Source organism: Callithrix jacchus, chromosome 11 (assembly GCF_049354715.1).
Source record: "Callithrix jacchus isolate 240 chromosome 11, calJac240_pri, whole genome shotgun sequence".
Lineage (NCBI taxonomy): Eukaryota > Metazoa > Chordata > Mammalia > Primates > Cebidae > Callithrix > Callithrix jacchus.
This window is the reverse complement of record NC_133512.1, coordinates 86762791-86786415: the sequence shown is the minus strand read 5'-3', so window position 1 is coordinate 86786415 and position 23625 is coordinate 86762791. Positions and strand designations below refer to the sequence as shown.

General features: G+C 37.1%; 1 protein-coding gene across 2 annotated transcripts in view; it reads right to left on the bottom strand.

Annotated features, from left to right (window-relative positions):
• TES (testin LIM domain protein) overlaps nucleotides 1-11747 on the bottom strand; it is a 53730-nt gene extending 41983 nt beyond the window's left edge. Inside the window, exon 1 of one of the 2 annotated variants that reach the window (XM_009002736.5) lies at nucleotides 11551-11747. In XM_009002736.5, the coding sequence (XP_009000984.1) occupies nucleotides 11551-11577 (27 nt within the window). In that variant the 5' untranslated portion in view covers nucleotides 11578-11747. Of the gene's footprint in view, nucleotides 1-11297 lie in introns of both variants that reach the window. The other variant, XM_009002737.5, reaches the window with a different exon arrangement.
• Between the last annotated feature and the right edge of the window lie 11878 nt (nucleotides 11748-23625).

The following is a 23625-nucleotide window of genomic DNA, read 5'->3' as shown; positions in this document are numbered from 1 at the left end:
TCACTGAAGGAGGCTGCCTAGAGGAGCAGGAGAATCTAAGAAAACCTAGAGAGTAATGGCCAACAGAGACAGCAAAGGAAATAGAAAAGGGGGTGCAAAAAGACAGTCCTCTCATTTTTCTCTTTTGCCCAAGATTGGCATCCACAGGCATTTAAAACAAAAAGTCTTCCAGCAAGGATAGGGGTCTTCGAAACCAAGAAAGGAAGGGAGAGATGTAGGAACCCTACTGCCAGGTCCTCATGCTTGCTTATTTATTTATTGCATGCCCTTTTCATACCATCCCTTAGTCTGAAAAAAGAACAAAACAAAACTGAATTATGTTTATTTATATGTTGTCCTGCACAAATCAAAGAGCCTTAATTAAGTTTTGACCCATGTTTTAACTTCTGATGTAGCAGAGAAGTGGTCTGGATTACCATACTTTTTGTTCTATATTTAGACTATACCACCGAAGAAAGTACACAGACATTATTTAAAATTTGTCTAGTGATCCAGGGAAATTAGACAATTTTCAAAATATGGATATACCACCTATTTACAACTAAGATAATTCTGCAGTTGCATGTTAATTTAATGTTCTCTCACTTTGATGGAACAACACATTCATAAATATCAAAATTAGATTTGTCTAAGTAGAAAGTGGGCTCAGTCTTAAGTCACCAATGAAATTAGAGAAGTTACAGTACATTGATTCTTGATTCTTTCAGATGTACAGATGAATATGAGTGTACTTCAGAGTAAGGAAAGCCTTCTGTAAGACTCCTTCGACAGCTTTCGTCATGGGAGGCTGTTAAGACTTAAATCCCAGCAACAGAGCAATAGAAACAAGCAAGGTCTTAGGACTCACACAACACTTCTACCACATTCTATCGGCCCAAATAAGTCAGAAAGCAGTCCAGATTCAAAGGGAAGAAAAACAGACTCCACTTTCTAATGGGAGGTGCTGCAAAGAATTGTAGCCATTTCTGTAATTTACCGTAGAAACTCTGACAAATATTCCAGTTAGGAAAACAAACCAATTCCCAGTACTGGACCACAATACACTGTAGTGTTCAATCAAGTACTTTCTCAGAGAACCTAATATCCACAGCTTTGAATACTTTGCACAGTGACTGGCACATGGTAGGTACTCAAATTCTGGAGATAATTATTTATAACTTTTAATTTATCATAAAAATATACATCAGAATGATTTTCAAACTAGCAAAAGGAAAATAGTTAAATACAGTAATTTAACATATCCCGCAGTTATTGAGCTTTAAATGGATATTTCTTTGTGTCCAACAAAGCACCAAGTGGCAATAACTTACTGAGAGCATGCCATCATAAAATTCTTGATATATTCAGGTGTCTATTAAATAGCATGAAGATCTATGCAGGATTTTCTTCCCTCTAGATTGGATTTCTTGAAGAGAAGTGTGACATACTTATTTACTGTCTATGTGTAGGCACCATACTTTGTGCTTTAAGATATTCATCTCAATTACCCTTACAATCCTGTGAGGTAGATAGTTGAAACCCATTTTCAGATGAGGATACTAAGGTTTACAGGGCTAAGTACCTTTCCCAAATTCACACAGCTAATAAATGCCAGGGCCAAGAACTGAACCCAGAGTTCTAAAGCTGATACCCAACTTTAATGCAATTCTGGTTCTCAAAACATTTATTTATTGGTACTAAGGTCAAACTAAACAAAACTGGGATCAGAGAACATTAATAATCAACACTGATCAGGTCCTTGCTATGTGTCAGGCACCGTTCTAAACGTTTACATGTACTACTTTATTTAATCTCACAATAATTCAATAAATAAGTATTATCCATGTTTTGCAGATTAGCTCTTTGAAATCAAGGAGCAACTGTTGCCAAATTACTGGGTAAGTATCAAAGATGGGGTCCAAATTTATGTCTGGAGATGTCAAAGTCTGTGCTGCTTCCTTTAAATTCCCTGCTACAGAAAAGTGAGCAACGGTGGTCCACAGGATGATCCCATCCTCTAGCTTAATTTCATCTGGTCCATGAGAAAGTAACAATGAATAACACCTCTACTGATTTACTTGTGACATCTTAAAAGAGCTGTGGAGTTAAGCCACTGAAATCTGTCTTCCCTCCTTTTACATTTAAATTCTACCATTTCTCTTGGGGTAACCCTCTATTCTGTTACCACAGACAGAGTCCAACACATATTGTTGGAATGTCTGCAGAATATATTTTCCATTTGTTGCAGTATATAAAAGGTAATATTTTGTAATTCCCTTTCAAAACCTTAGGCAACTTGCCATTTCCCAAAGAAATGAGTTTTACATTTCTTCGGGCAACATGGAAGTCACATGACCTGACTGGAATGAATTTGGAGAAGTCTGTGTTTCAAAGCTAACAGAAGAGTGACTATCTTTAAAAAACGGACCTTCTAAAACTCAAGTTAGGGATATTGCAAGGTTAACTTTCCTCTACAGTTTTTCAGAATGATCAAAAACTACCCTGCTTTGAAATATGTGTAGTCTGTGATACTGTACAAAATATCATCTCTGAATACTTTTGATACGTGAAAGATCTTCAGAAAAGTATCCTCAAGCCCTACATTCAACTGTCCCTCTATAGTACATATGGTAGATTGAAGCAATGGTCCAAAACCTTCATTCCCATGTAACAGTATTCAACATCATATCTCTGCCATAGAGTCATAGTTGCTAGACTGGACTTCTCCTCTCCTTGACTTTGAAACTGGACATGCAACTGCTCTGGGATAAGAGGAGGCTTAAAAGGTGCACCTGCAGTTGGGCATGAACTTTATTGTTTGTGTCACTGATCTAAGGAGGATGAAGACATGGCACCAATGTGGTCCCAGTCCACAGCTCAAAGTCAAGACCAGCTTACATGAGCTAGACTCTAATGTGAAATTTCCTCCTCTCTCTCAGCAGAGGACATGACATATTAAATCATCATCAAAGTTAAGGGAGATCAGAAACTCTTCAACTGTGGACTAAGGTCTGATACTAGCTCAGTGACATATTTCTTTAATTCAAACCTGTACTGTGAAAAAATTACAAATTACTGCAGCTCACTACTTTAGCTTTATTTTAGAAGAGACAAAACTGAAAATGTTAATAGTGGTTTTACTGACTTTTCACAGCTAGGTACCTTTGGTTCATGCTACTTCCTCTTTATGGAATGCTTTCTTTGCCTAATGAAACCTTCTTTATTCTATATAAGGTTTTTCTTTGATAAAATAATCCCAACCCACTCAATTAAAGTTAGTTACTTCTGCTTCTGAGACTTTGTAAGAGTTGTTGGTATTTCTATTATTGCTGTGCTACTCAAGGTGTGGCAGTTTGCAAACTGTTAGTCACTAATCGGTGATGAGATATACAGAGAAACTCAGTGCAGAAAATTAGGAACTACTATATACTTAAAATAATTTTGTGTCTTTTGCATTTAATAATTTGTTAATTGGCCTTGTATTTGCCTTTTGTTTTAGTAATTAATTTTTAGTTTTTAAAAATATCAGCCCATGACAGATTTTTGTTTAAAAAAAGGTTCTTATCCCAGATGGAAAAATAGTGTATGATTGCACTTATGTCATTTAATCCAGCCCTGTAGTTAATTTACATATCTGTCTTGCTCACTCATTTTCCTTCCTTTCTTCCTTTTTTTTTTTTTTTTTTTTTTCAAAATCTATCAAAGCTCACATTGGTATTTTGCTCAACAGGTGATACTGATAGATATGGAGTTTAGAGTCTATAGTTTTAAATCTAAACTGCACTTTTAATATCTCCATGAAAAACAAAGGGTAACTTTTTTTTAACCCCCCAGTTATTTTTATTGTAGGCCAGTACCTCATAAAGGAAAAATTGGATCCTCATCCTTACTTTATGACTCATTCTGTTAAGATTGTCAGGTTATGCTCATATAAAAACAAAAATCTACCTAACATCTACGTGGTCATTTTTCAATGAAACATGATATCACTTTATCATCAGACAAAGCAAGGGAAAAAGTTCACTGTGGCTAGAGATGCATCAATGGACTCTGCCTCAAGGCATTTGTGCTAAGCTTTCAGCCCCTCATTTCTGCTAGGCTCACTGGTCAGCTAAGCTATGCAACGAACACCCTGAAACTCCTGTTTACAGCTTTTCACAGCGACCAGAATGTCACAATGATAAACACGAGCTAAATCACTCATAGCTTGAGGATGATTCAGCATTTCAGATTAAGTATATTTACATAGTAGTAACTCTGCTGTCATTCAGTAGATGAGATTTCAGCAATCCCCACTGGTTGCTCCCACTTTATTAAGCCACGCTCAAATCCGAGCAGTCTCCCCCATTCTTACAGACTAAGGAGCAGAGAAATTGGCAATTCTAAACTATGCTCTTTTACTTTTATGAATTTGACCAAAATAAATGCAGTGATACTTAGAAAATTATAGTCATGCATACCCTTATCACTCTAATTCCCCATTATCTAACTAGAATGTTAGGTAGGCAGGGCACTTAGAACAGAAAATTGACAAACCCACGCTAAATTGAAGTTCTTTTGTAGGACGGTCAAAGATTGTAGCTGGGTAGTTGAAAAGCATAACCTCTAAATTTAATCCTCTAATAGTGCTTGTGGCAAATTTTAAACATGGTATTTACTCACAGAACAGTGGTGAAGTTATCAATTAACACATTATTTTTCTTTAAAATCCTGAAAATTTGGGGTTTTGAAATGTTTTTAATTTGATTAGTCTTTTGTTTCCTTATTTCCTCTCCTAGAAAAAGTTGTTTTCATAATATAATTTCCCTGGATACCACCACCTTGTAAAAAAAAAATAATTTCCTGTCTATCCTGCATATTAATGATTTAATAATTATTTTAAAATCATGATTTTGGTTACCATGGCAGTAGTTACCAAACAAAAATTAGCTATGTCTGCAAACAGGAAATCCAAGAATGACTCTTTTGTAATGCACTTGTAGTCAGGGAGAAGACTTACAGTTTGTGTATATTATAGGTAGAAGTCTATTTTTATAGCTTTATCCATTCATAATCTGTTTCACATTCTAATACATAAGAGCTGCTTTCCTCCTTCTTTTTCATTTGCCATTACCTAAGACAAATGAAATAACCTCTAATTACAAAGTTTGCAAAACCAAGAATCAAGCCTGGGGATCGCCACCAAAATTGCTCACTATCTGTGTTAGAAATGTAATGTAGTGCTAACCTATAAAGAGTTCATTGATGGGTGTAGTCCCAGTTGTGCTTACTTTCAATCACTTACATTTGCTCTATCATCACTTGCAATAGCATAATTCTATGATATATGCTTAAGTTCCGTGTATTCTTGTTCACTATTATAAACCCAGAGTCTAGAATAGTGCATGGTAGATAAAAAAGCACTCACATAGTTTGGCTTTTTTTTTTTTTTTTAACAGCCTTATTTTGGGAGAGAGAACTTTTAAAGAAAATGAATGCTCCATTATTTTTCATTTTCCCATAATTAAATACCAAGGTTAAGTAATACATCACTCCTAGGCTTATGGGACGCATACTATTACAGCCTTCAGAGCCTTATACTACAGATTTAAATTAAACTTGACCTAATATCTTCAAATACCTCCACAAATATTGTGAAAATTAATTAAGCACAAACAAGTTGAAGATAGCTAAGATTTGCGGGAAAAAAAATTATTTGGTTCAATCCATAGTTTCTTCATGGAATTTACTAATATTTAAATTATGCATCTCCTTTATGTATATATGTACCCATATAGATACATGTTCTGGGTCTGGGTGATTTTAAAGCACTGTGGAACATTATACTTAGTAGACTACTGATACTGTTTTCCATGATCAGAGAATCACAGGGCTTGGAGAAACCGTAGAAATCATCTGGTTCCCCTACTTAATTTTATATAAATATAAATTGATATCCAAAGTGGTCAATATCACAAAAAATAGTGGACTCGGAACTACCGACACTCAGCTCAGGGCAATTTTAAATATATTATGCTGCTCAACAGAAGTGAGAAACTGATATACTATGGAAGAACTTTCCATACACTACAGATATTTACATATGCTGGAGACTTACTGACCTTTCCTAATTTCTGAACACACTTTGGTGATTTGGTATGTAAAAAAGGTACATTCACATTAGCATAGGGCCAACTTGTATTCCTTCTTCTAGTTCTCAGAAAAAGAACAAAGGAAGTAGTTTCCATGTTACCAATTTATCACTCTCTTTCCACTAAGAAGGTCCCTGTTGGTAACTCTTGTTGCACACTGATGGGCCATAATGTTGATCCCTAGTTTACGATGCTGGATGTCACACTGAAGCTCCATGAGAGCCTCATGAAATGTCTGACCATTTTGGTGTTTCTCACAGGTTCTCAGCTTCACAAGAAATGTTTCTGCATGAATAGGAAATTAAAACAAAAAAATAGTTCTCCTCCCACTATTAAGAGCTTTTTGTTTCTAGCTGCTATATTCTTAACTGTCTGGTCTGCCATTCCAGAGGCACCCTGAACACTTTGCTGCTAGGAAAGAGAGATTTAGCCTGCTCATGCTATGTGTAAGGCCTTCTATCAACTGCAGAGCTCAACAGGGAGAAAAGACCATGAGTATCCCTTTATAGTTCCAGATGCCATTGGTTAAACTTACAAAATGAAGAGGCAAATACAGGGTCACTGTTACCTAGGGCCATTTTACATAATTGACTCTCACCAAAAGTCAGCAAGTTAGAAGAATCTTAGAGGATAAAATACAGAATATTGTTGGAGTTTATGCCATTTATTTGACTGTGGAAGTTTCCCAGAAATTCCTTTTCACAATACTTTTACTTTTCTTATACTTTGCCTCTGCCCAAAGAATGTCAATGGTAACTTACACTAAAAAAAATACATACAAGATAGATAAAATAGAAACAAAATATAAAAACTAGTAGGATGCTAATTTTATTGGAATATAAACTACTTCTTCAAATGTAATTCATTTAAAAATGAATAAAAGTGTTAAAATGTAACTTCTCTTTTTATAACAGTTATCATTCTACATATATGTAGTGAGCAAGATAAAGAATATAAGGCTCAGGCTAGGTGGCAGGATGGAAGGAGCATGAATTCTGCAGATTATGGTTCAAGTTCATAGTAAGGTTCTCTATAATAAGGTTTCAGATTACACTATCTAAACTTGTTTCTTCATTCTGAAAATGGAGCTAAGGCCTACCTCCTAAGATTGCTTTGAACAGCAAACAAAATAACCATGCAAGTATAACAGGATATGTATTCATTTCTCAAGAAATTTGTAAGCAAGGTAAGAAGATGAGATGTACAACAGATAAGTATAATCCAGAGGTGGAGAGTGATTAGTGTCCTAAGTGTTACCAATAACATGTTTTTGGAAATCAGGAGAAAATATTTTTCATCTAGGTGGGAGCATGGAGAAAGATTCTAGAGGAGTATGCAGTGTGAGGGGTTGGTCCTTGAAGGATGGAAAAAACTTAGTACTGTAGGTGGAGTATGGCCATGCCAAAGCAAAGTCATGGGGTGAGTTGATGGTACACAGGCAATAGCCAGTAGAAATATAAATTCCTATTTCTACTTCATAGGACACCATAAAGTAACAGAATCAATAGAAAATCTACTATAGTTATTTCTCCAACCAATATTCAAGGCGATTAAGAGAAAGTGACTTTTCATTCTACCAATGTAATGAATCACACCACAGGTTAGAAGAGTTTTATAAAAGCCCAGCCAAGGACTAGTCATTTCCTTCTGCACTTGTTCTGAGAGGCAGAACACCTCTAAAGCAAAGCCATGGATGTACCTTGCCCTAAATCTTGCAGCAAGAATGCCTTCAAGCTTTGAATCCAATTGTAGATTTGAGCATCCAGGCCACCATGTATTGCTTTCTCCAGCCAGGGGCTACCTAAGGCAAAGAATTCATTCTAATTTCTAATGGAAATAATCTTTATAGTTCCATACTTTTTCCAATTATATTCACTTGGTTTCACTATGCTCTTTTAACTAATGACAAAGGTTTTGAAAACAAGTTTGGACACAGAGAAAGGGGATTTTTAGTGATATGTAATCTTTAAAATGCATCACATGTAATCTTTAAAATGTATCACATTTTAAAATGCATCGCAAAAGTAAAATAAATAAGAGTCTTTAAAAAAGTATACAAAATATTAGGATTAATCAAAATAGAAGGGTTAGAGAGACAACAAAAAATGAACACGGTAAAATTAAAGCCCTGCAGCAATTCCAGGCAGTATAAAGGAAATTACTGAGGTTCTCTTTCTCTGTTGGTATGTTTTTAATTGAAAAAAGTAATTCTCATGGGAGAGTAACACAGAAAGGAAAGAGGAAAACAGCTGGCTGTTAGCCATGATTTGCCATTCACTGCAAAAGGAGACTGTTTCTGCTTTTCAAAGTCCACGGTTTTTCCCAAGCAGACATGGACCATACTGACACACAGTCAAATAAGATGAGACTTAAGACATAAAAAAGAGGTATAGATGTGTAACTCAGAAGACAGGGCAAGGACGTAAAATCAAATTCTGTTCTAAAGTATATTAAAACAAAAACTTTGTATAACCAAACTAGCTCCCACATCCTAGCAACAGCTTGCTTACTTCAAACAAAACAAAACATAGTGAAGTCTAATTATAAAAACCCCTTGTCTTTGTGATGATGGGTTTTAACTGGTAATTAATTCCAATTTGAACAACTGATGTGGATGAGCTTTCCTTTTACAAACAAAAAAAATTATAATAGTATCATCTATCTCAGTCACTGTTTAATAAAGACAATCTAAGTTCTTTTTACATGAAACGTTAACGTGGAAAAAATAATGCTTTTCATCTGTCTGGAAAAAATTCCTTATGAAATCAACAATGTAAAAGTTTTAGAAGAAAAACATGTCATTCATCTTAAAACAAGTCATACTAGTCGTACTTAAATGGTTGTGTCTTTGTTCCAACTTCTAATCTGCCTTTCCTCTTACTTTTCTTGTATATCCAAGTCAAAAAGAAAGGAGACTTGAAAACTAGGTACCAAAATAGGGTAAGAAGGCTCTGCTGGTAAATCAAATAGTCTTGTAATATGTCCTTCTTTGAATTTGTTAGAAAACGATTGCTAAAAGTAACACAAATACATTCCTGAGGTTTCCAAACTTTTACTGGGAAACTTTTTGTTAGAACATCAAGTCTATCAAGAAACCCACAAATTGTAGTCAAAGTGATTATCTTTGGAGTTTTTTCATGGCTTCCAATTTACTGGTTGAGGACTAAGAATCATCAGTGAAGATAATGTAGTGAAACAGAGATTTGTTAATATCATGGGATTTCATAATTTTATTTTGTGGAATGATTTTTGGGGTGGTAGGGGCAAGGAAGAGTAAGATTAGAGAAAGTTAAGATTCTTGGTTGAAAATATAACTTCTAAAAGAAAAGTGGGGATGAAGGAGAAAAATTACACCATATGTCAAGGGCATTATTTATCATAACCCACATTTTCAAACTCTAAGGAGATTGTTTATAAATAACATCTGGAGTTTTCCTTTGCAAGCACATACAATTTTTAACTTTGAACTTTTCCCCTCAGAATCACTTCTTGTCTCAAAAAGTTTCAAAAATGTCTTTGATTTTTCTCCCCCTATTAAACAGACTTTATTTTTTAAAAGCAGTCTTTAGCTTCACAGCAAAATTGAGCAGAAAATTTGAAGTTCCTGTGTACCTCCTCATGTCTCCCTGTCTCCAGCAGCCTCCCCGACTATCAACATCCCACATCAGTGCAGTACATTTGTTACAAGTGACGAAACACATTGACACATCATTATCCCCAAAGTACACAGTTTACATTAGGGTTTCCTCTTGGTGTTCTACATTCTATAGATTTTGATTAATGTATTAACTCCCCTATTTGATAAGGGGCAGCTAGCTTAAATTTACCACAAAGTAAAATATGAGAAAATCCCCTGGAACGAGAGCTTTCGCACAGAGCAATTCGCTCGAATGTGACACGTATCCCCCATTTTATAATATCATACAGAATAGTGTCATTGCCCTAAAAATCCTGTGCTTCACCTATGCATCCTCCCCAGCCCAAAAGATGTTTACTTTTACAAAGTTGTCTTCAAATAAGTACTTAAAAGCAAAGACATGACCCCTCCCCCACCCCAAATTTTAGACAAGGACTAAATTAAGTAGCTCTTACCCACTTGAAAACAACGTAAGTGTAGTATTCATCAACAGAAAGCTAAGTGGGTAAAATGCTTCCCTGGTGGCAAGCAAGATTAACCAAAAATATTAGATTTAAACGTAACAGGAAGAGAATATAATGCAATCATGCTACTTTATCAATTTATGTTTTTCTGTTCTTGGATACCTGAGTGCCTGTGAATTTTAGTAGTAAGGAATGAAAAACGAGGTTTTCTCATTTCAAGTTGTTATTGGTCAATAGCTTCCTAACCTAAAACTTTGCATTCCTAACACAATACTTTGTGTCCATTTTCAAAAATCCAACTCTGGGCATAAAATAGAATTAATGCTCAAGACAAAAACTTAATGTTTAGAAGATAAAATAATAGGAACCATGAGTAAGAGAAAAAAACTGTTTTCTCTATTCTTCCCTTCCTCTCTCTGCAAAACCCCCCTATTTGATAAGGGACAGCTAGCTTAAATTTACCACAAAGTAAAAAATATGAGCAAATCCTCTGGAACGAGAACTTTCGCACAAAGCAATTCGCTCGAATGTGACATCAGCATTCCTTCTGAGTCACAGTATGGTCCCCACCCTTTTCTCCCAGGCGACACCAGGCTCCCGATTACCAGGGAGTGGCTCAGGTAGGGCCTTAGGTTCTGATGCCTGCGAGGCAGAGGCCAGGCTGGAAATGTATCCCAGCGCTGAGACGCTAGTGACAACCGCCCTTTGGGGCTAGCTGCCAAACAGGGAGAATGCGCTCTTTGACAGATAATTCCCTAAGACGGAGGCAGTGCTTCAGTAGACAAGTAATGAATGACCAAAAAGAAAAAAAAAAAAAAAAAATCACATTAGAAGTTATCACTAGCACGGGTGCGAAGGCAGTGCATTAAATCAACACTCACTTTAGAGCGCCCCAGGCAGCCCAGGTGGAAGGGAGGAGGTCAGAGCTGTCAAAGCACAGCAGTGCCCCAAACCACAAAGGCTTAATGAACTTGAACTTCCTGAGCCAGGAAGTGTCACAGTCTCGTCCGCACTCGCCCTAAGCTCGTCCTTTCCTTTTGAGGAAGCCCAGGCACGCTGAAACATCTTCAGTAAAGTTTCCAATACCTCCAACAGCTGCGACTCCGGGAAACCGGAGAGAAGCGTCCCGCGCCTGCCCTCGCTCGCGCTTCCAACTCTGTCGCTCTCGAGTTTGAGGAGCTGGCGGGGCCGCCCAGCACCTCCTTTAACCTAGGGGCCGGGTCGAGCCAGGGACGCCGAAGACGCAGGGCGGCCCACCCGCCCCTGCACCTCCGAACGCCGCGTTCTGCGCTACCCGCGCAGGTGAAGCGGCCGCCGTCCACCACGAGTACCCCCCTACCTTCTTCACTTTGTTTTCCAGGTCCATGTATGGGCGTCAGAGGGGTTCCCTCGTCCTCCCGTACGGGATCTCACCGCCGGGTTCAGCTGGCCTTGGGCTCCACTGCGGACCTGGAGAACCTGAGGAACTCCGGCGCCGCCCCCTCGCAGCCACTCGCCCGGCGGCGTCGAACTTCCGCCGCCCAGTCAGCCGCAGCCGGCCTGCGACAGAAACCCGGGAACAAAGAGGCCCTGGCAGCCAATGGCAGCCGGGCAGCGCCAGGCCGCCGCCAATCACCGAGCGCCGCACGCACCTTCTAGGCCCCAGTGCCGCAGGGCAAGGTGAGGGGTGGGGCTGCGTCCGGGGCGGTGCCCTACGGGGCGCGCTCGCGGGCCTTAACCTGGTCTCTTGAGGATGCTCTGGGTGTGCGCGGTCTGGCTTCTAAAGAGCTGGGATCCAGCCTCCCTTAGCTGAAGATGGAGCAGAGCTTTTTTCATTTTGAGAGTTAGCACCTGTGTTTGCCCAGGACCTTTGATTTGAGTCAAGGGGAATAGTTATCCCAATAGTAACTCAGTTTATTTTCAGGGCAAAGAGAAAAAAAGAGAGAGAGAGACAGATTGTAGGGATCGTTCGGGATTCCTTTGATGGACTTTGGGCACTAAATTCCCTATTGCGTGGTGCAGATGCCCTTTCCTCAATTGCTTTTCTCCACAATTCCAAACACTGTCAAGAAACCGTATCTTACATCCCTAACCTCAGTGAAGATTGTTAGATTGTTTTCTGAGCATTGGGTTGTTCAAAAGATGATGTGAATCACTTCAGAAACAGGTTGTGTCAATTCCTTTGGAAGCAGAGGGTGGCCCTTTGTCTCTGCTATGTGAAATGGTGCTAGGCCTATCGTGTGCTCAGGCTTTGATGAAGCAGAGCCAGCACACTGGTGCACCACAGCTGAATTCATTTCACGCCCGAATTCAGGAGCAGATGCATCTAATACCATCAGATTGCTGGGTCTGGAAGGGAGCCTAAGGATTACAGAATCTAGCTTCCTCATTTTGCAGGTAACTGAGGGCTCCAGAGTTGCAGGGACCACCCTAAGGTCTTAGCCTGTGGGGAACAGAGACAGTGCTCATGAATCTAAACGATTTCTCTAATATGTTTGGGGCTGGAAGCACATGATTTTGACTAAGGAAAAAAAGCGGCCAATTTCTTCAATTTGTGGTTATGGCAAAAAAAATGACATTGCCCAGACAGCAAGTGACCTAATTTGGCACCTATTTTTTTAAATAACAAAATAAAATAAATAAAAATTACCAAATAATGCAGATATTCAGGTCCAGGTGTATCTCTACTTTGCTTCTGGAACTTTGGTGGCTAAAAATACCACAAATTCATTTTTGCCAATACTTGCAACTCTGCTTACTCAATTATTTGTTAATACAGAGCATTGATTTATAATGTGCATGTTTCCTTTATCCTATTATGAATTAAAACTGAAATTGAAGAGTTATGCATTTTTCTTTTCAGTTGATGTAAAACTTTTCTGTATTATTTTCCCAAACCATCTTGAAAGGTGTGGGCCCTGCAAAGTTTGTCCTCTGTAAGTACACAGGAACATGAGGTCTAGCTATGACAAGGCAGTTTTGTCTCTTTCAGAGAGCTTAACCGATGGTAAATGTCCAATAAAGCAGTTTAAATAAGGCATCAAACAAATGAATGTTGTAACATAAATTTTGAACCGTATTTGATGAGGTTGCAGAGATGACACTAAGAAAACCATCTGAAAACATTTTTTTAAAAATCATCAACTTCTGCCTTTCTCCCATTCTTCCTTCCCAACCCTGTCAGCATTACATTGTGTGTATATCATTGGCCAGGATGGAAATAGAAATTCAGTGAGTTTTATCTGGAATCATCACTAGGCCAATTATGAAAAGTAATTATAGATTATAAATTATAAAAGTAAAATTGAGGTAGATAAGTGCTAGGAGAATTAAATTGCACGTTTTTGTTCAGTAATTCAGGTGTTAAGCTACAGTTATTTAGGAGGTAGAACTGGCATGCTTTGATTACTACATGTAGTTGATGACAGTGGAATGAATAGAAGATGACATACATTTCTATCTTGATCACCTCTATGGATGGCTCAGGAAGACAGAAAATAATAAACTGAGGATCAGGGTTTTGTTCAGTGGTGCTTTCTTTGGGACTGGTGGTGGACATAAATGATACCATTTGAATGTATTGTGTTTGATACTGGGACATTGAAATGAAGTATCCAAATATAAATCTTGAAACCTGGACTAGAATACTGATCTAGGAGTTCACATTGTACATAAATAATTAAAGGCCAAGAAGCAAGATCAGCCTGGGAGATAGTAAAATAAAAGAGAAGAATATCAAAGACACCAAGTGAGCAAGGCTGAGCAAGAGAAACACCTGAAAGAGATAAGGGTTAGATTAAGGGCAAGAAAAAAATTAGGAGTCAAATCCCTACAAGAAGGGAAATTGAAGAAGAAATTAGTGAACTATGTCAAATTGTAGAAAAGCATCAAATGCCCTTTGAATTTAACAAAAAGGAGATCATTGGTGACTTTGGATTTTTGGTGCAGTTGTGAGGAAAGATATTACTTAATAATTTTATCTCTCTTTGTTTCTACCAGAGTCCTTTAGTCAATGTTGGACTTGGCTTTTCCACAAAACTTACGGAAATAGCAGCCAAATAAATGCCCATCTCCACTGTTTCAATCAAGTAGAGAGGAAATCAATATACTATACTGGATAATACTAAGGAATGTTCTCAAGATCTTTATCCTTAGAAAAGTAAATAAAAATACTAGATTTTACACATCCGTGCAGGCACACACACACACACACACACACACGCAGAGAGACAGAGAGAGAGAGAGAGAGAAATCCCAAAATTCTCTGTGTAGGCCAAAAAAAAAATTTATTCAGGTCAAATTCAGTTTCTATGCTATCAAATTACAATATCTGATGAGGGAAATGTGTTAAACATTTGTGTACTTTTCATCATAATGAACACTGGAGAGATGTAAAAATACACAAGACATTCCCTTTATTCTTAAGCAGTTTACAGATTAGTATGTGGGTAGCAGGCATATAAGAGTAATGAAGTATTACAGGTAGAGGGAAGCACACGTGAGAGTCAGGGAGAAGGTGGTCCTGGGATTTGTAAAATCTTAAAAAGTAACCCTTGGCTTAGTCTTGGAAGATGCATAAGTGTCTTAGTTAAAACTCTTGATTGCAAGTTATATTAGGCCATTCTTTCACTGCTATAAAGAAATACCTGAGGCTGGGTAATTTACAAAGAAAAGAGATTTAATTCGCTCACAGTTCTACAGGCTGTACAGGAAGCATACCTTCTGCATTGGCTTCTGGGGAGACCTCAGGAAGCTTACAATTATGGCAGGAGGCAAAGTGCGAGTAATAACTTCAAATGATAAAAGCAGGAGCAAAAGAGAGAGAATGTGTGTTTGCGGGGTGATGAGTTGTGCCACATAGTTTTAAATGACCAGCTCTCCTGTGAACTCAGAGAGAATGCACATTTGTCACCAAGGGGATGGCCCAAGCCACTCATGATGCAAACACTTCCCACTGGGCCCCACCTCCAGCATTAGGAATTAATTCAACATGAGATTTGGGTGGGGACAAATATACAAACTGTATCACAAGTAATAGTAACACTTGAGCTAGTTTACATTTAAAAATATGCCATTTTATTTTAAGGATATGGAAGTATCTTGCAAAACTCAAGGGCCAGATGCATCTGTAACTAGACTAGGCACTTGCTAACATTTGGAACAAGGAATCTGCTCTTTCACTGGGGTCACATGGTCTCTCATCTTGCTGCTTGGCCTACATCAGCTTCAGTTTTTTCTCTTTGAAGACTCTGTTTTTCTGCACACATGGGCAACCAATAAAGGCCATCCAGCCCTTTAGTTGCATCACCTTAATTCAAGCAATACCCCGTTTGGGATTTCAACCCCTCTAACAGAAAGACTTTCAATAGACCGTCTTGGGTAAGCTTAGACTTCTGCTTCAGTTAGCTGGAGCCAATTTAGAGACAAAAAGGACAACACATAGACTATATCCCAAACTTATAGGTAGGACTAATGTCACAGAGAGGGAGAATAAGAGCTTTCCAAATGCCTCCAAAGATACTTATCTCTGTTTCAGATGTTATAAGGAAATAAGAAAAGGAAGAGGCTTTGTAAGTGCAAACAGAATATTTTTTTTTCTGTTGATATTGGAGAACTTTTTTCCCTTGGCTTTTATTTTAGGTTTGGGATTACATGTGCAGGTTTGTTACATGGTTAAATGGTTTGCACATGTGCAGTTTTGTTACATGGTTTGTTACATTTATTGCATGCTGCTGGGGTTTGGTTTACAAATGATTTCATCACCCAGGTAATGAACATAGTACTCAAGTGGTACTTTTCTGACCCTCACCCTCCCCAACCCTCTACCCTCAAGTAGGTGCCATTGTCTACTGTTCCCCTCTATGTGTTCCGGTGCACTCAATATTTCTGAACATATCAAAAGAAACCCCACTTAGGCAAAAAGTTGTAGGTGTTTATTTTATTGCTAGGAATGAGGTTAGATAATGAATGGGACAAGTCTAAGGAATTGAAGATTAATCAGGAGATTCTAGCTATAGCCCACATGAAATATGCTAAGGGCCAAAGTAAAGCAGTAACAATGAATGTGGAGAGTTAGAAGGACTTATCAATAATATTAAAGAGGTAGAAAATACTGGACTTGATTGATTCTTAAAAAGAGAGAGGATAAGGAATCCATTAGGATTCTACTTCCTTATCTCTTAGGAATCTATTTGGTGGGTATAACACACACCTTAAGGTAGGAAACAAAGGAGGAGAAGAAAATTTGATTGAGAAAGATAATGGGTTTTGTTTTTTATATATTCATTTGGCAAGGCTGATAGGATCTGAGTCTGATGGACAAAAGAAACATCCTGGTTGAGGATACAGCTGATGCTATATACACAAGTATACATACATAAACATATGTACATATAAATATACACACAGAGTAAACACTACATACACTAGGGAAAAGAATTATTTAAACTTTTTTTATACTAGATGAGGTAAAAATTTCAAGATGAAAATGATATACCTGTCTCCTCAATTATTAATGTGGCCCCAAGAGGCCTCTTTAGAGATGTTAATAATTTATTAACACCTGTCACAGGAACTCTTTTGTGAGTCTGACACAGCTATTATTCCTCATTAGCAGCTTGTATAAGATTACAGGTTGCTCTATAGGGATTTTTTTTAAAGAAATAGGTGTCAATGTAGCTTCAAGGAAACTAATATCCCATGATATTTTAATTGACCAAAAATTGGGGATTGGCTAAGTAAATAATGGATGAGCCACATGATAGATTTAGCATAGTTATTAATCAAGGATGCTTAGGAATGTTTGTAATGGAAAACAATTATAAAGTTATAGGAACAGAATATAATATGGAGTTATATATACAGTATGCAGTATTCTGATAACTATACAAAAATACCCTGCATAAAAAAAGAACATGAGGGAAACACTCTAAAATGTCACCAGCAGTTTGCCTTTGATTGGTGGGTCCATGGGGATTTCTTTCATCGTTTTAAAAATAAACTGTGATAAGTACGACTATTTTAAATGGAAAAACCTTATTTAAAAATACATTATTTAAAGCATTTTAGGGGGACAGAGCAGTGGCAGTATAATTTTCAATCTCTATGAAAATCTACATTAAGAAGCAAACAATCAAACAAAAACCAGATCCACTAATTAGCAAAACCAAATGCCCAGAGACAAACTTTACAAATAAAACTCAGTAATAAGGTATCTTCATAAACCCCAAAACACAAGAGGTGAGGGCAAGCCACCAAAAGCCACAAGACATACATGCATAAATAATCATGTTTTAGGAGGAGAAGAAAATAATGGGGTGGTATCTGATGGATGAAAGAACTAGAATGCACTCCAGTTATTTATTGTAAAGCATTTCAGGCCAGTTTTGTAATAACAGCAGGAAAAGTAAAAAGGATTGAAGGGAGGGAATGAAGTCATCTAGCCTTTGTGCTATGTCAGAGCTGATCCCCTACAACTCTTTTCTAGGACAAGTTTCCCCAGTAAGAAATTGCTTAGAGAGAAATCAAAATTGAGCAGGATGGGGCAGTAGAGGCAATGGAAATACGTCTAGCCAGGCACCATCCAATTTGGTAGCCACTAACTGCATGTAGTTATTGCCATTTTAATTAATTTTAAGTTTTAATTGGCTAAAATTAATTAAAATTTAAAATTTGGCTTCTCAGTCACACTGGCCACACTTCACATGTTCAACAGTCAGAGAGGGGAGCAGTATCAGGAAGTCTCAAAGTACTGTATTATTATTATCATTATTATTATTATTATTTCAGCATTTTATAAAAACAAGGAGGCTAGGCAAAGTGGCTCATGCCTGTAATCCCAGCACTTTGGAAGACCAAGGTGGGTGGATCACCTGAGGCCAGGAGTTCAAGAGCAGCTTGATCAACATGGTGAAACCCCATCTCTACTAAAAGTACAAAATTAGCCAGGCATGGTGGTGCATGCCTATAATCTCAGCTACTCAGGAGGCTGAGAAAGGAGAATTGTTTGAACCTAGGAGGCGAAGGTTGCAGTAAGCCGAAATCACACCCTCACACTCCAGCCTGGGCAGCAAGAGTGAAACGCCTTCATAAATAAATAAATAAATGAAATGAAATGAAAATAAAAACAAGGGAAGATAGAGCTCTCAAGAATTGGGAAGATTTTCTGAACCTTGCTTTACTGTAAAAGTTCAAATAAACTAATGCCACATAAAAATGAACAAGAATAGATTATCAGGATCAAATCCCATACAAAGTTGTCATAAGAAAAAAAGAGCAGCATAACATCCCTAAAAATAGAAAGAACATCAGAAAAATGTGCCCACAAAACAAAACTATAAGATATTACTTTAAAATAAGCTTCAAGGCATAAACAAGATGACATATGGAAAGGATCACACAAATCAGAATTAGAAAAATTCAGAAGTGAGGTGAGAGAACTTAGGGAAAAAATAGAAATGAAGGAAGCAAAATTAACAAAATGAAGGCTAAAGTAAAATAATAAAAGAGCAAAAAACTGGTAATGGCTAAGAGAAATGGAAGGTAAAACAGAAGAAGAATATTTTTAAAAGAATTAGTCTAGAGAAAATAACAAATATTGAAAATAGACTAAAAAGATGAAACACAAGAATGATAGGAATCCCTGAGGAAGAAAACGAAACCAAAGGAACAAAACAAATACTAAAAACTATAATTCAAGAAAACTTTCTTGAATTAAAAAAATGATTTAAAACTAGATATTGAAAGATTGCCCTACATACCTGAGACTATCAACTCAGAAAAATCAGCACTGAAACATAATCTAGTAAAATTACTGGACTTTGAATAATGGGAGGAAAAATCCTTTGGGTATTTCGATTTTTTAAATGCATGTAACTTAGAAAGGAAATTATATTATCATCTGACACAGTAATCATTTAGATTAGAAAAAATGGAGAAACATACTTAAGATATTTAGGAAGGATACTGTGAGCTGAGAATTTTATATGAAGTGACTTTCAAGTGTAAAGGACACAGACAAACTTTTACCAATCTGCAAAAACTTAAGAAATATTGTTCCCATGAGTCTTTTATGAGAAATCTGTAGAGAATGAGCTTCAGACAACCAAAGTTACTGGAGATATATTGAAATAAGGAGCTGTTAATTATATAGACGACTCCTATAGAACAAAAACTAAATGAGGAGCAAGAAGGAGAGAGTGTAATGTATATTAACCATATGATCTGACAATGTAGATATAATAAAAATAAAATGAGCGGAGAGTGAATAAAAATTTTAACATTCTTTCAATATTTATATTGGTGGTAATATTGGTAGTATTATTATACTATAGATTACTACTGCTATATAATAGGAATATATATATATAGTATATGCTGTATAATAGGAATATATACTATATATATATAGTAATCCACTGCTATATAATAGAAAGTAAGACAAATGAGTAATCAGGGGATAGTCTAATTTTATCATCCTCTGTGATCGTGACAACCAGAATTCTAGATGTAGAAGAAAGAAGAGGTTAATCTAAAATCCTAAAACTATAATAGTTTTGAATTTGACTTTCTCTCTCTGTATTTACTAGCTCATCCACAGAGAAGAACTACAATGACTACGTTAGTAGCAAATAATATCTCTAGAATTCAGATTGTGATCTTTAAATAAAATTTATCACTCAAAGAAACTTAGAACTTCTTGGAAAAGCTACTGATTCCAGTTTGAAAGCAGAAAATCTGTAAGTTAAGCCTAAAACACATTGTCATAAAAGAGAGCAAGGAGGGTATGAAAAACTACTGGGGTCATGTCAAAAGAAGTCAGACGCCAGCTTGAAGGGTCTCTTGCTGGCCAAAACTGGGTCAACTTGAGCTTCAATAATGATAACAATTACAGTAAATTAAAATCCATCAAATATCTATAAATTCACAATAATATTTTAAAAACAAGTCATCTTTGGAGAATAATAGAGAAGCAAGTAATTATCTAAAGAATTAAAGAGAAAGAATCAAGGATTTATTGTATATTTTCAATATGAACTATACCACTGGATAACCAAATATTAGAATGTGCCTCTTTATAGAAGTATTCCAGCTAATACATCAAAATGATAGAATTAGAATATCACCATTTCCACACAATGACTAAAAAGCAATATTGCTGACTGCTGCCATCATAAAAAGAAACACAATCTGACATTATGTGCCAAACACCTCTCATAGGGATAACACCCGAATCTGGTCCAGTCTTTATATCCAGCTGCCAATTGGCAGGAAATGCCACAGACAGAAGAACATATTGAACTATGTCAAGAACACAAAATCAGCAAAATCCAGACTGCAGGAAACTCTACCGATCAAATGATCTTGGTTCTTCAATAGAAAATTGTAAGGAAAAGAAAAGAATGAAAGGAGTATCTATAGATTAGGAGACTTAAAAGGACACATCACTTATTTAAAAATAGGCAAGGATAAAATTAAACCATAGTGTCTAGGGATACACGTTTGAATAATGAAATTCTTTAAAAATGTAGGAAGAAATTGGCATACAAATCAGGAAAATGGTTACTAATGGGGACAAGAGGGGCTTATGATTGAGATGGAGCATATAGACAAGGTTTCCAGAGTACTCACCAAACTTCTCAAAGTAAAGAATCTCAGAGACCTAATGCAGAGTCTCATTTCTAAACGGAAAAGACTAATAATTCCAAGTTACATCTATTCCTTATGTTCTCGATACACCTGCATGTCTTTTCTTCCATACATATGCACCCCAGCCTTGCCAAAATACATCTGTTTCATGTATAAACACAAATACATTTAATTCTTCCCAGGTTGGATATAACAATTGCATATAACTCTAAATCCAGGATATCTGGATGATACAAATTCATTTCAATATGTGGTTTATCATGATTTTGTTCAAACAAGCTAAATGATAAATATAACCAACAACCAAATTAAACAATGTAGAGTGGGTATATTAGTTTACAATGGCTACAATAACAAATTACTACAAACTAGGTGGCTTAAAATAACAGAAATTTATTATTTCATCGATCAGGAAGCTCTAAGTCTGAAATTGAGGTATCAGAAAGGCCATGCTCCCTCTGAGGGTTCTAGGACAGAATTCTCTTTGCCTCTTCCTAGCTTCTAGTGTTTGCTGGCAATCCTTGGCATTCCTTGGCTTGCCTTTCCTGCTTGCACATTTTCTTTCAAAACCCAGTCACCATTCTGTAAGCACACCCAAGCAACTCACAGAAGCCTAGCTAGAAAGGAACTGATGCTCCAGCTGACAGCTCGCACCAACTTACCAAGGAAGCAGCCCACCTGGGCCATCGCAGCTGGTGTATTCAGCAGAGACAAGGCATTTTTGCCTTCCCTGCCTAAACTGCACACCTATGAGCAAAATTAATAGTTTTTGTTGTTTACATCTACTACATTTTGAGATAGCTTGTTTTACAGCAAGAGACAATCCACTTGCGGTGTCATGCAAAGCAGTGGTTCTAACTGGGGTAGCTGCATCACAAGTTTGCTTTGTTCTTCACATGACCATCTTCTCTGTATATTTGTCTGTGTCTGAATCTCCCTTTTCTGGCTCTTATAAATACGCTAGTCATTGGATTTAGGGCTCACCCTAGTTTAGTATGACATCCTCTTAAGTAAGTAAATCTGCAAAGACCCTTTTTGCAAATAAAGTCATGTTCTGAAGTTCTGGGCATATACGAATTTTGGGGGGACATTATTTAACCCAGTACAAATAAACTTGCTTCTATTGGGGGAAACAAAAGCAAGGAAGCAACAGTAAAACTTCTTGGGAAAAAAGCAAAAGCAATCTGTTCTGTTCCACACTGTTCCACAGCAAATATTATATCATGAAGAACCGAGAATGTAAGAGCTAACTTTCCAAAAGGAGGAGTTAAGTTCTTGGTCTTTCATTTTAGATGCACTGAATTCTTACTACTAGAAGGCCCTACCTTATCCATTGTCCACTATGATGACCTTCCAAAGAGGCATTGTTTCAAATTTTCTTTCTGGAGAGCTAATCCTATCCTAACAGTTGTCCTATCATGTCATGTCCTTTGGGTATTTGAGATTTGAGGGATACCACAATACAGTGAGATACAAACTACTTTTGCCAGGCTTGAGATTTACTTAACATCTGCCTGTCAGTTTTATTTCAGGGGGGCCTTTAAATAAGTATTCCTCAACATGATACCAATGACAATTTGGACCAGATAATCCTTGTTGTAGGGAACCGTCCTGTGTATTGTAGAATGTATAATAGCAGTCTGAGCCTCAACTCACTAAAAGCCACTGACATCCCACTCCAGTTGTGACAACCAAAAATATCTCCAGACATCGTTAAATGTCTTCTGGAGAGCAAACTCATCCTCAGTTGAGAATCACTACTTTACACGATGCCAGAAATGGATTATCTATTATTGCATTAAAAAATACCTCAAAACTTAGTTGATTAAAAAAACCCTAATTATTAATTTTGCTCAAAAAAAACTGCAGTTTGGGCAGGAAAAGCAAGGATACCTTGTCTCTGCTGCATACAGCTGAGGTGGCCCAAATGGGGCAATTCGTTGGCAAGTTAGTGCCGGCTGTCAGCTGGGGCATCAGTTCCTCTCCAGCTAGGCTTCTATGAATTGCTTTGGTGTCTTTACAAATGATGACTGGGTTTCAAAAGAAAAGGTTTCACAAGAGTAAAGTGGAGTTTATGACATTTTTATGATCTAGCGTTCAAAGTCCTGTAGTATTCATTATTTAAGAGAGTATGTAGAATGGGAGATATGATTGCAATCTTCTTTGGAAAATATAATCTTTTGCCATCTGCCCTGTGGACACAAAAACTCACATTCTTTCCATCTGCCTAATAGAATGATTTCATCCTTTAAGATCTTCAAGTCTCTATAGCTCAATCATCTGAATCAAGTCTAGGTGTGGATGGTTCTCTTCAGGTGTGGTTAATTAGTGCAGCTGCTTGAGTACCATTCCTCTTGATCTGAAAAAGTCTGAACTAAAGGGACAAATTATCTGATCTTCACACACACTCAGCATATATTGAGATAGTTCTAGAATCTCTGCTTTACAAAATCCCTTTAAATATAGGTAAGACAGGAAGCGTGTAACAGACACTGTTCCACAGCAGTTCTGAAATCCAGCCAGGGATGTGTTGTCCCTTTCTTGACTAAGGCTTATTCTTGCTCCTTAAAGATTGTTTTTCATGGGTCTTGCTTTCACATTCTGGGCTCTTCATTCTGATATCTGAGTCAATTATCTTCCTTTTCCATCAAAAATACTTTATGTTTGCACCTGAGTCATTCTCTTAACCAGCTTCCTGCCTGCAAACTTGGGCGTTCAAAGGAGCTGCCTGTTTGACGAAGCTGTATTGACTCTGTCCAGCTGAGTCTGTGCTGTTATAATTATCAGT